Here is a 13,374-nt window from a genome sequence, read left to right as displayed (position 1 = left end):
TTCTTTATTCCACTATTTAATACACCAATGTTGGTTACCTTTAAGATGATTTTGCATACAAAGTATGATCTGCTCAATTTTTTTTAATCAGTCATCTTTTAGAGGACACAATGAGAGTGTTATAAATGGACTACCAACAACTTATTTAACTTAATCTATATAGGTTAATGAGTGCCAGGAGAATCTACATACTCCCTATTGACTGGGGAGAGACTTCAGCACAGAAGACAGCAACCACTCTACAACAGACTAATTGGGTCACTGTATCATTTAAAAACCTTAACATCACTCTCAGATACTCCGTACCTGTGGCGGGATGGAGTTCATCCCACTAACTGACCCACTTTAATGTAAGCTACAGGCCTAACGGTCCTCCCAGCCTTGGAGATAATGCAGTTTTCTGGAAGAAAGAGGCCGAGTTGGCAGGTCAGGTAAGCAGCCATGGCCGCAGAATACAGTTTTTCATTGTATTGGATCTAGTACACAGAAAAGGACTACTGCTCGGATTTGTCTGTCAAGCACTTGGCTAAGGAAAGTGATCACTTAATCCCCATGAGCTTGCCAAGGTGAGCATCTGAAGAAGAAGCCCTTAATTTGTGTTTCATGTGTTAAGTACAAATGCAGTTTTGTACAGAGCCATGAAATGGAATCAACTGATACTCTGTCCAGACACTAAGCAAAGCTATAAAACAACAAAAAGCAACTTAATGGCATTTTTAAGTCAGGACAGTTTTTGCTGTATTCAATAGTGGCATGCACATTCAAATTGAGGAAGGCATGTGGTTTGAATTGTGGACATGTTTGCTTGTGCCCCCTCAAAAACTGTTGGGTGCCCTGTGCCCCCGAGGGTTCAGGATATTCAGAAGCCCATCCTATTGATCAGAAATTGGCACCAGCCTGCAGGTGTGTGCTGATATGAGCTGGGATACTGAGGTGTGTAAACACCTTATCCTGTTTACTGTTGGTTTTCATGGTCTGTGTTAATACAGTTTTCATAGTAATATTTTGAATATTCTGTTCATGAACACATTCAATTTTGAAAATATTCAGTTTATTCATGTAGATGCATATTTCAGAGTGGGATATGAAGATGTATATGAATTGCTGATTTGGTGTCAGACCTTATGAGCTCTATGAACTATTAACCAGAATATTGTGTTACAATTTTTATAGATAAAAGGCTTTGTTTGCTATGTGTTCCTATCCTGCTTCTACAAAGCACAGCGATTGTCCATACATTTTAATTCACCATTTCATTAGTTTGAAACATCTATACAAGAAAATACCTCTACATTTGTAAAATGTAATGTAAAAATTAATTGGCATACATAGTTACTTTGGCACAATAGTAAAAAGACAACACACTTAAGCAGGTGGTAATAGTGTAAATTACATTAAGATAAGGTACATTCAAATTATATTTTACAAATGTTAACAATATTTTTCACAATATTAAATGTGCAAACAGATTCAGACATTTAAATGTCTGACTAAGACTGGTGAGATTTCTGGGAACAACATTCAAGTATTTTTTCTTGCATAAATCAGGCGTCTCATTTATAAACTGACACACACATGCTTCCAAACAAATCCAAGCTAACCCTGAGGAAGGCTTTTGTAGCCGACACGCGTTGGTTTATCCTAGCCATGAAATAAAGGCTTTTTAATTTTTTGCATCGGAGACTTGAGTGCCTGTGATTTTTTGTAGAGCTTTTCCAGCATACAATTGTTTTTCGGGTGGATCAGCACCCCATGTCGCATTGAGCACCTCTCCATTTTACTCCAATACGCCAAGGCAGCGATACTTTCTTTCTCTTCGATCCAAGCCATAATTGTGATTCTTTGAAAAATTCATTTTGACCAAAAAAAAAATAAAAAAATCGGATTGCACTGATATTTCTTCTTTCTCCAAGGTATGAATGATATGGATGTAGTTCTTCATTTGTTTTTAGATTGTTCTAAATGATCGTACAATGTAGGTAGAGTTATTGTAGGATGAGTGAAGTGAATATTTTTAGCCCTTGGGGTTTCTGCTCTGTGGGACGGATCTGACCTCCTCAAGCCTTTCTAACCCTTTTTACTACACTAAAAGACAGCTGAACAGTGCCTTGTTGCAGCTCAGCCTGCAGCTAGAAATAGTTCTTACGTCAAGTCTGGATCTTTCTATAAATGAGGATCTGGTCTGTTTTTTTGTGTCAGCTACAAGTAAAGATAGACATTCAGGTCAAATACAAATACATTCAATTAGTCAGTGGACCAGATGCATTCAAATATACTTCAGACTAAATAAAAACACATTGCAATAGTCTTCAGAGCTAATACTTTAAAATATACATTGGATCAAACACAAATACCTTAAAATAATCAGTATGGCTGTATATTATTATTATTATTGATATTATATATTTTTTTTTTTTTCTGGTTCAAAAATACCTTTATACCTTTTTATGTGTCATTTCCTTTTTTTTTTTTTAATATATATATATTTTCCCCCAATCTGAGATCCTACTGTGTGAAAACATAAGTTCCCAGAAGGGTTTGATGGCCAATCTAAAACCCTTGATGGAGGACAGTGCTGAGGCATCCTGGGAAAAGGCCTGTTGGTTGCCATGACTACAGGTGATTGGTTACTAACTTGCTGTTACTTTGGTTACTTTGTCACCGGTCACAGGGGGTTTGTTGTGCTGATTACAGGCTTTAGTTGCCAGTGTCAGCAGGTTGTTGATGGTTGGCTTCCATTGGTTATAGTTGGTTGCTGTTGACTACAAGTCATCGCTGGTGATTACAAGTCCGTTGGCAATTTGGTTCTCCAGGACCAATCCATCGCCATCCTCCTAGGCACACACACACACACACACACACACACACACACACACACACATACAAAAATAAAGAAAACATTTCTTGTGGCTGCATTGGAGAGCAAACTAACAGATTTTCAACAGTTTCAAAGTTTCTAACAGAATGAGAATGTCAGCTATGGCAAGTGTTACCAATTTTTTTGCAACCATGTTTGTTGCATGTAGCAGTTGTTATAACTGGTAAAATATTTAGATGACTGAAATATATTAACATATATTAAATATATTCCAAATTTAAGCTCTTAAAAATCTAAGTAAAATTTGAGCAATTTAGAATATGCTAAGGCTATTCAAAACTTCTAGGCTACTTTAAATATTCTTAGCCTGTTTAAAAACCCGGGCTGTGTAAAATATTCTTAGGCTATGTAAAACTATGGATGTTATAAATATACCGAGGCCATTAAAAAATTAAGCTGGTTAAAATATTCGTAGGTTGTTTAAATGTAGGTTGTTGTGTTATATGTGTTTAAGCTATTCAACCTAAGGCCATTTCAGCATGTGTTCAAATGTTTATGATGGTGAATATTTTCTGGCTAAGCAGCAAAACTTTCTAACATTTTTAATTATCTTACCATTTTTAATATCTGACACTAATTTATTGATATTATTTATTTATAATTATGCTTTTCATTTTCCTTTTTCATATCTGTGATCTTGACCATTAAAAAAAAAATCTAATTCCATTTATAAATTCTGTTCTTGTTGAGCTCCTCACCTTCACAATGTTATGTAAAGGGGCCCAAGTGACACAGCGCCCTCAGTATAATTGTTTTGTAGCACCTCTCATGATGTCTGACAAGCAATCCAATTAAAAATACAAAGTCCCTGCAGTATCACGTGTAATCTGTGTACATGTGTGTGAGAATTTCTGTGTGTACTGTCATTGTTTGCATGTATGTGTGTGTGTGTGTGTGTGTGTGTGTGTCACTTACATCATCTTTCTCCTTGTAGTCTTTCTCTGTGCTGCGATAGGAGACCACATGGATCAGAGTGTAGACCCTAGAGAGAGAGAAAGAGGAAGACAAGGAGAGAAAAGTAAGGAAATGAAGCAATTGATGACTTGAATCAAGGAATTTGTGAATCACAAACTCCCCCTCCCATCATGGAAAATACTCAGCAAGATAACCTTTCTCTGCCATTCAAAAAAACAAAAAAACATCCAAACTGTTAAATGACATATTTGAAAGTTCTACAAATACTCAGTAAGTTTTTAATATTTTATTGAGATACATATCTCAATAAAGCTGTGAAATACAGGTCTGATTTCACAACTGCAAAATGATTAAAGTTAAAACTGAAAGAAAAGTGACGAGAATACAGTGTGTGACCTGGAACACATCCTGGACCAACATGGTTTGCAAAAACACATGGTGTGTGTGTGTGTGTGTGTGTGTATACCTGTGATACAACATGGCCAGGAACTGGATGAAGAGAAGAACAGCAAAAGACAACAGGAACATCAAACTGAGAGGCTCCACCTGTTAACATGATGATGATTATTATTATTAGCAGTAGGAATAATAGATTACTGATTGAAATTCCCTTTAACCATTTCTATCTCTGCAGCACATGTATCATGGCCTATCTGTCTGTCCTTCTAGCCTCACCTTGAGGAATTCTCCAGATTCAGTTCCATTTGGATAGAATTTAGGGATCTTGATGCTGATGACATCATTTCCGATGGCCTGCAGGAAGAAGGTAGCTACCACCCAAAGCACGTTGATGATGAAATACAGGAAGACCGCCTGTAGGGGGGGACGACAAATTGAGGCTCTGTCCCATTCCAAAGTGATAATCCCTAAGCCCCACTCCCTGCTCAGGCACCTGATGCCCAGTTTGATGAACTGTGCTCATGTTCTTCCTTTGTTCCAACATTTCAGACACAATAAAAGCTGCACTGGTGATTCACTTTCCCATACCATTAACTTAAGATGGCAGCCAAATGTTACTCCTATGTCTTTAGTAGGCTCCACACTACTGACATTTTTTAAATTTATTTATTTTTATTTATTTAACCTTTATTTAACCAGGCAGGTCAATTAAGATCAAATTCTTATTTACAATGACGGCCTAGCAAGAGGACAAAAGGACCTCTCGAAGGGTAAGGGGAAAAGGGGACCAAAAAAAAAAAAAAACACGCAAAAGAAATTAAACAAAGAACAATCCAGATAAGAGTATCAGACACACATGTTACATACATCGCAGAGGCAGAAAAACCCAACACAGTATGGGAACGGGGAAATAATCAAAACACATCTCTGTATAAACAGAGAGTATGATCATAATAACCTTGTGTTTGTTTCTTTAAATTTCATTACTGTTAGTCAGGGTTCGCACAAGGTCCTTAAAGTGCGTGAAGTCCTTGAATTTAACTTTTCAAATTGAAGTACTGGAATACCTGGAAAAAATCAACCTCGTATGTGAGATAATGCTTAAAAAGACCTTGAAATAGATAAATAAAATGTTTGCAGTGTTTGACAGAATGCAAGTCAAAACATAGAAAAGAAGACCGACATATTTTGGAAAACTTCAAAGCATGTGAACCAATGATTTAAAGCATTGATAGTTGTTAAAACGTAGTAACGTTTAGGGAAATGTTTCCTGCTTTTGTGTGGAGTCCTTATGACCGGAAAAATAGTGTTGGGAAAAGTAATTGAAAGTCCTTGAATTTGATTTAATATTGTCTGTATGAATCCTGGTTAGTGGAGATAAAGAAAAAAACAAAAAAAACAAACAAACAAACATCAAATAAGTTTAGAGTGTATTCAATGCTGTGTCACAACAAACTTAACATACTTAAACTTATTAAAACACAAAAGTGTGTAGAACCATCAATAGCACAGCAGAATAAAAGCATCCAAACAGTCCAGAGTGGACACAGAGGACAGATACCTGTTGCCATGGCAACAAAGAGTTTTTGGCAAGGAGGTGAATTGTGCTGAGGCATTAGGTCTCATTAGCTTTTGTAGACCTTAGGTGCAAAGAATTTGGGTATTTTTTTTGGCCTGCTGAGGGCCCTAAGCAGGTACCTATTAGCTGATTGGAACACAAGGTAAAAGGTTATTTGAGAGACATAAATAAAGCATGAGGGAGAAATGGAGGGGGGATTACATGGACTGCAGCAGTGTTTCCCATTCCAGTCCTCAAGTAACTCCTGTCCCTGTGAAAAGTTTTGTTCCAGCTCTATTCTTCCACACCTGATCCAAGTTGGGGCTTAATGCTGATTGGTTGAGCAGTACAGACAGATCTACCTGAACAGGGCTAGCATTAAAGTGTGTAGCCCTTAACTAGATCAGGTGTGCAAGAGTAGAGCTGGAACAAAACCTTGCAGGACAGGGGATACATGAGGACTGGATTGGGAAACACTGGACTAGAGGTATAGAGTTTGTAGGGTCCAATAGGAAAATGAATAGGGGAAAAAACATTAAATTCATTCATGTCTGTCCTGTAGATCTGTAGCAGGATCATGAGGATTCAAGTATGCTTTGATGAATGCTTATTTATTTATTTAGCTAGCTTTTTACTACAACCATGATGAAGCCAAAGGCAAATGTCCACAAAAGTGGACAATAAAGTATCTATCTATCTATCTATCTATCTATCTATCTATCTATCTATCTATCTATCTATCTATCTATCTATCTATCTATCTATGTACCCCATAGTGCTTCAGAATAATTTAGTGGAGTGATAGCTGAGTTCTCACATTTTAAAATGCAAAAAAGCAGGAACCTGACCAGTATCAAGCATCAGCTGTTCATAAAAAAAAGAAAAAAGTCAGTGCACATTAAGACTTTTTGACAATATACTGTGAAGGGCAGCAAGGGGCTGCTACAGGACCTGAGGCTTCACTGTACCTGGAGACCTGCAGTACCATAACAGCAGCCCCCTCCCACAGTTCAGCACCCAGGACAGAGCCACTGACTGAGGCTGCTCAGCTGTGTGGGGTCGCCCTAACGAGCCGCTGCCCCAGTCTGGCACAGCTGAAGCTGCTTGGACTGACTGCTGGGCTCCGACCTGAAGCAGCCTCAGCGAGCCGTTGTTGGAGGAACTGCTCTCTGTGGTCTCTCTCCAGAAAGCAGTGAAGGAAACCACTATAGTGACTCCTCAAATGACTTTTTGTTTATTTTTCCTCAGTCTTTGATCTGTATTGTGAAAGCTGGCAATGAAAGTCAATTTTCTGTTTGACATTCACCTTCTCTTGCCTCTACCTAGATTCCCTCACAATACAGATTAAAGTTCATATTTATATGGATATTTATATTATTTATATTCATATGGTGACTTAATTAAAAATGTTAATCTGTCCTAATACTTTTGCAATAATACAAGATATAAACAATAAAGAGGCATGTTTTTTTTTTTTATCCGAAAGTGATGGCACACACACACACACACACACACACACACACACACACACACATACACAGATAGCTGACCTTGTTGCGCAGTGATTTCAGTTCTCTGGTGACCTCGTCCTGATGTGCTTTAGTGTCAACGATAGGTTTCAAATAGCGGTCTAGTAGCTTCATCCAGAAGTCATTCTCAGCCTAAACACACACACACACACACACACACACACACACACAAATAATTTTAGGATTTATTCAAATCAATACAAAACTGTCATAGCTATTTGGTATATGAATTGAATTCAGTGTACTAATTCTGGTATCTGTATGAGAAATGATACCCAGCTCCCAAGCTGACACTGGATCGTCCCTGGCCAGCTGTTTGCCCCTTTCCCTTGGAAAATCCTCTTTAAAAATGTGTTTGCTCCTCAAAGACCCAAAGGAGCTGAATGTGCATCTTACCTCATCTAGTTTTTCCACCTGCGGGGCGATGAGTGTTTTCTCAATGGCTCTCTTTACCCTCTTCTCTAATCTCTCCGTTCGATTGGTCTTCAGGATACGACGAGCCTGGGGGATAGAGACAGTGAATTATTCATTCATTCAATTATTCCTCCTCTTCAGGATCTCCTAACTTTGGTTTTCATAGGATGAAAAGCCTGGGAAATAGAATTAGTCAGTTAGTTATGATGATAAAATGATTAAATTCAGTATAAGGCATGCAAGTAAAATTATGAATTTTTGTACAAATGGGTCTTGAGTGATTTGAAGCAGGACAGTGATTTATCCAGTCTAACCTCCTCAGGCAGGACATTCAAAAGCCTAGAGGCCCTGACAGCGAACGCCCCATCACCTTTTGTCTTTAGCCTAGACGAAACGGAGCAGCCAAGCGAGCCCAGCCTTACTAAAAGGTCCGAAATGTAGATGGGAGCAAGGCCTTGATGAGCGGTTAATGTTATCAATAAAATCTTAAAATTAATTCTAAAACTGACAGGCAACCAATGTAAGGATGTCAGAATAGGAGCAATGTGGTCCCTTCTCTTAGTCCCAGTCAAGAGTCTTGCTGCAGCATTTTGTACAACCTGGAGCCGAACCACAGCCTGTTGGTTAAGGCGAGTAAATAAGGTGTTACAGTAATCGAGACAAGAGGATATACTGTAAAAGTTTGACAGGTAAGATGAGAACCATTCCAGGACAGTCCCAGAGACACCAACCCATTGCCTCTGTCTAGTAGTGAGAATTTTGTGATCAATTGTGTCCAACACTGCACTTGGGTCTAGCAGCACTCGCCTGCATCTGCGTTCTTCAGGAGATTTTAAAACCTTAAGAAGGGCAGTTTCAGTGCTATGGTGCTGGCAAAAACCTGACTGGCATCCTTCAAAAATGTTATTACTTTCCATGCTTTCTAAGAGTTGCTTTCTCCATAATTTTGGAGATAAAAAGCAACTTAGAAATCGGCCTGTAATTATTTAAAATGGTTGAATGAAGGTTAGGTGACTGATTGACATTAGTCAAACTTTCAAAACTGTATTATTATTATTAGTAGTAGTAATACTATTATTATTACCTGCTCGGTTAGCGCATACTGTAACTCCTCCAGCTGGCTGTCTGTCAGAATGTCTTCAGGCCCCACTGCATTTAGTTCTCCATTGAGAGTGTCTGTTAGCATCAAGACCAACTCCTCACACACATCATCCTCTTGTTTGTTACGGAGTGTGTACCTAAAGACAAGGAAGGAACACGTATAATTACAATTGCAATTATAGCGATTTAGCTGACACTGTAACAATGGTGTAACATGAGCGTTTTGAGACACACATACTATACACACACACACACACACACACACTGATATAATTCAAATCATCATCTTGTTTTTTTTACAGTTTATCCTGTCAAAACATTGGGAAAAGGTTTCTAAATTTGTCCCCCAGCTCCCATAAAACTGGTGAGTTAGTCTTGATGACAGAATTCTTAGAAACCAACGGCTACAAACTAGTTCATTAGTTTACAGATAGCGGTATCCATTGGTTTCAATGAGCAGTGCAAACAATGCTAAAAACACACTTTTTCTGGGAATTTTTCCCATATTGTGACAAGAGACTGGTGAGGAAAAAATTTTAATAAAACATCAAAATTTCCCAAAATTGATTAACTTAATGCCAAACATTAAGCACTTACCGAATTTGTTCTTGTAGGTTTCTCTTCAGGTTAGCGTAGGTCAGCTTCTTCAAAAACTCTTCTTTCACCGGTTGCACCCAGTCTACATACATACACAGAGGCAAGCGCACGCAGACACACACACACACACACACACACACACACACTATCATCATCATCATGATTAAAGAACAAAAAGAGTTAACAGGCTTCTTCATGTGTTTCCGTACAGGTCTTCTTGAAAAACGTCTTGTGATGAATTGCATATTATGTATAACATTACATGACAGCTCAAGCAAGGCAGGAAATATGTTTGTTTTTTCCCATTGCCACATCCCTGCACTCCCTTAATCAAATCAGTGCAATTTTGTAAATACTGGATTTCAGAGGCAAGAGGCATCATTCACTCAAACTTCATCAAAATGGGCCAGTAGATTCTGAGATACTGCTTGTGGCTAATGAACAAATACGCAAATAAAGATAGATCCATGGCCCATTCACTTTTTCATCATGAGACTAGATGCCATTTCAAGGTTGACAGCTCATCAAGACGAGTGACAAGTGTTGAAAGAACTTGACCAACGGAGGGGGAGGGGGAGGAGGGGCCAACAATACCCTTCCTGCCTTTCAAGAAGAAAAGCTGTATATTGTAGCTTTAATCCCAAACACTGCATTTTGTGCCTCTCACCACTGGCAGGAAGCTCCAGCCTGTCCTCCAGGTCAAGGAAATGGTAATCGTCATCCTCCTCCTCCTCATCATCATCATCTTCATCGTATGTGCTCTGTGATATCCTCTGTTTTCCAACACTGACAACACTCTCACTGCACACACACGCACACGCACATGCACACACACACACACACACGCACACACACACGCACACACGCGCACACACACACACACACACACACACACACACACACACAAGAAATGAACAAATTCACAAATCCTAAAATTAGGATAGATATTTTACCACTAAATATCAAGAACATTTTAACATTTCTTTTTTTATCACTGGTACCACTCTCACTGCATACAAAACACACAGTCTTCACAAATCAGTGTTACAGCCTGTCAGTTCAGCTGTGTGGAGAAATGGTTCCTCCTCCATTCTATTCTTGAACTACTGTGCTATTTTTTGTGTTAAACACATTAAACATAATATGCCCCCTTTTCAAACCGGGTGACACTTGGTTGGACCTCACTTTTGAAAAGGGGGCATATTATGTTTAATGTTAGAATTATGTGTAGGTGTGTTTATGTGTGTGTGTGTGTGTGTGTGTGTGTGTGTGGGTAAACTTTGTATGAGAGATGACAACATGAATGACAGACTGACTTGACTTGATTGAATAACTTTCTGACTGACTGAATAACTGAATGATAGACAGAATCATAGAAAGAAAGAAAGAAAGAAAGAAAGAAAGAAAGAAAGAAAGAAAGAAAGAAAGAAAGAATACCTCCCAATAGAAGCCAAGTCCTTGTCTCTTTCCCCTTGTCCTTTCTTTCTGTCTGTTGGAGGGTTTTTAGCCCCTCCCCCAGCCTCTTCTTTGGTGGTGTCCGGTCCGGACTGAGCCTCCAGCTTTGGGGCTGTCTGTGGAATTACTTCCTGGTTGGTGATGGGAACGGAAGAGGCTTGCTGTGCAAGCTGGCTAGTGATCTGCTGAATCATCAGATTCTCTGTTTCCTGGGTTACCTATAGAGGAATAGAATCGAGAGATGAGAAGGAACAGTAGAATAGCATGGTGATCTGCTGCATCTGTCTTTGTATAGCACTCATCTATCAATCAATCAATCTATCTATCTATCTATCTATCTATCTATCTATCTATCTATCTATCTATCTATCTATCTAACAGTACCTGTATCTTCATGTCCCAGCAGCAGAGTTTACAGTTTTTGTCACACAGAACATTCTGGGATTTCTTCACTTCTCCTTCTCCCCTGACAGACAGACAGACAGAAAAACATAGACAGGTTGAACAACAGACAGACAGATGGATAGACTGTTAGATAAATGGATAAAAAAAATTAGATAAAATTGATGAGACCCTCAATTTTATAAACTAAATTCTTACTTCAATTGGGGATGCAAAATGGCACAAAAGCCCCTGCTCACAATGTATCTACTGAATCAGTGAATAGTTGGTTCACAACAGATTCACTCTGCTCTAACTCTATATGACCATCAAATTTATCAGATTTAAATGATGAAATACTTTATTTATATTACTGATTAGATGTTCCTATTCAAAGACATTGTGTGCATGCTGACCTGTGAATCCATACTTAAAGTCATTTTAAATTAAAATTTATATTATATATAATATTTTAAATGACATTTAAAATATCAAATTACTGGATAATAGTAACACTTCCACCACCACTACTGCTCCATACTGCTACTTTATGTTACCGCTCTTCCTCCAACTACTTTGTATACTTCTTCCTCCTACTATTTCTCCTGCTCCTACTAATAATGACAATAATGTAATGTATTACTTGTTGGATTCCCTGGTGCCCCAGGACACTATGTGCATGTTAACCAGTGAGTAGATGGTCAGCAGAAGGTACCCGCTGGGAATACAGATGAAGTACATCAGACCATAGATAATCATCCCTGGTGGAGAAAATAACATAACATAAGATAACATAAGATAACATAACATAACACTATCATAACATAACATAACATGACATGACATGACATGACATGGCATGGCATGACATGACATGACATGACATGACATGACATGACATGACATGACATGACATGACATGACATGACATAACATAACATAACATAACATAACATGGCATGACATGACATGACATGACATGACATAAAACTATCATAACATAACATAACATAACACTGACATAACATAACATAACATAACATAACATAACATAACATAACATAACATGACATGACATGACATGACATGACATGACATGACATAACACTATCATAACATAACACTATCATAACATAACACTAACATAACACTATCATGCATAACATAACATAACACTATCATGCATAACATAACATAACATAACACTAACATAACACTATTATAACATAACATAACATAACATAACATAACATAACATAACATAACATAACATAACATAACATAACATAACATGAAAACATGATATAATAATATATAATGATAATATAATCATACCAAACTCCTCTGGGTGTAGTAATGCTGTCACCAGGTACATGATTGTCATTGAAACCAAAAAGACGCCAGTGGGGGTCAGGAAGGTGCCCTGTATCACCATATCACCTAGAAAGAGTGTGTGTGTGTGTGTGTGTGTGTGTGTGTGTGTGTGTGTGTTTGGGATGTTTGGGGGCAAGACAACATGTCATGCAAAGTTAGGAAATAAAAACGACATTTTGTGAGACAACATGAAGTCACAGAATGTTACTGTATCTCAGAGAGTTTGCTTCTATTTCTTTTCTCCTACTCTTCCCTCCCTTAACCCCCCTTCCCCTTCACCCCCCTCTCCTCACTAAGCCATCACTCCCTTTCCGCCCCTCTCCACTCCTCTCTCATATCGTGATATAACCATACCGTCCCGTCCCTAACCAATAGTAGAAGCAGAGATGGCTATTTGGGTGTTGGGTTTGACCACTATAAGCAAACCCTCCCTGTCTCCTCCATCCATCCCTACATCCATCAACCCCTCTCACAAATAAAACATTAAAAAATCCAGAGAAAATCTCCTCAGACTCTGATGACAATCATGTGGTTGCATGTGTGTTTTTACCCACCAATGATAGAAAACAGCGATGCGGTCATGAGGAATGCGTACAGCACACTCATAATGGCGGCGATGGTTATTTGGGTGTTAGGCTTGGCGATAAAGCAGACGAGCATGTAGAACACCGGAGGGATGACTGAGATGATGATGGAAAGTGTACCAGGGATCTTAAAGACAAACTGGAAAGCACCTGAGAGGGAGAGAGAGTGGAATAAATACAGTACAGATG

The 13,374-nt window shown here is 38.5% G+C and overlaps 1 protein-coding gene across 1 annotated transcript in view; it reads right to left on the bottom strand.

The window, feature by feature from the left end:
• Nucleotides 1-2,762: 2,762 nt before the first annotated feature.
• chs1 (chitin synthase 1) overlaps nucleotides 2,763-13,374 on the bottom strand; it is a 32,711-nt gene continuing 22,099 nt past the window's right edge. Inside the window, exons 21-34 of the mRNA XM_071904856.2 lie at nucleotides 13,156-13,335; nucleotides 12,563-12,667; nucleotides 11,871-11,988; nucleotides 11,231-11,312; nucleotides 10,829-11,064; nucleotides 10,059-10,192; nucleotides 9,392-9,473; nucleotides 8,778-8,931; nucleotides 7,676-7,780; nucleotides 7,301-7,411; nucleotides 4,469-4,606; nucleotides 4,260-4,339; nucleotides 3,794-3,860; nucleotides 2,763-2,834 (exon numbers count right to left, since the gene is read on the bottom strand). Coding sequence (XP_071760957.2) covers nucleotides 2,763-2,834; nucleotides 3,794-3,860; nucleotides 4,260-4,339; nucleotides 4,469-4,606; nucleotides 7,301-7,411; nucleotides 7,676-7,780; nucleotides 8,778-8,931; nucleotides 9,392-9,473; nucleotides 10,059-10,192; nucleotides 10,829-11,064; nucleotides 11,231-11,312; nucleotides 11,871-11,988; nucleotides 12,563-12,667; nucleotides 13,156-13,335 — 1,664 coding nt within the window. The remainder of the gene's footprint in view (nucleotides 2,835-3,793; nucleotides 3,861-4,259; nucleotides 4,340-4,468; nucleotides 4,607-7,300; nucleotides 7,412-7,675; nucleotides 7,781-8,777; nucleotides 8,932-9,391; nucleotides 9,474-10,058; nucleotides 10,193-10,828; nucleotides 11,065-11,230; nucleotides 11,313-11,870; nucleotides 11,989-12,562; nucleotides 12,668-13,155; nucleotides 13,336-13,374) is intronic.

Source organism: Centroberyx gerrardi, chromosome 1 (genome assembly GCF_048128805.1).
Source record: "Centroberyx gerrardi isolate f3 chromosome 1, fCenGer3.hap1.cur.20231027, whole genome shotgun sequence".
Taxonomy (NCBI): Eukaryota; Metazoa; Chordata; class Actinopteri; order Beryciformes; family Berycidae; genus Centroberyx; species Centroberyx gerrardi.
This window is presented reverse-complemented; position numbering and strand designations above follow the sequence as displayed.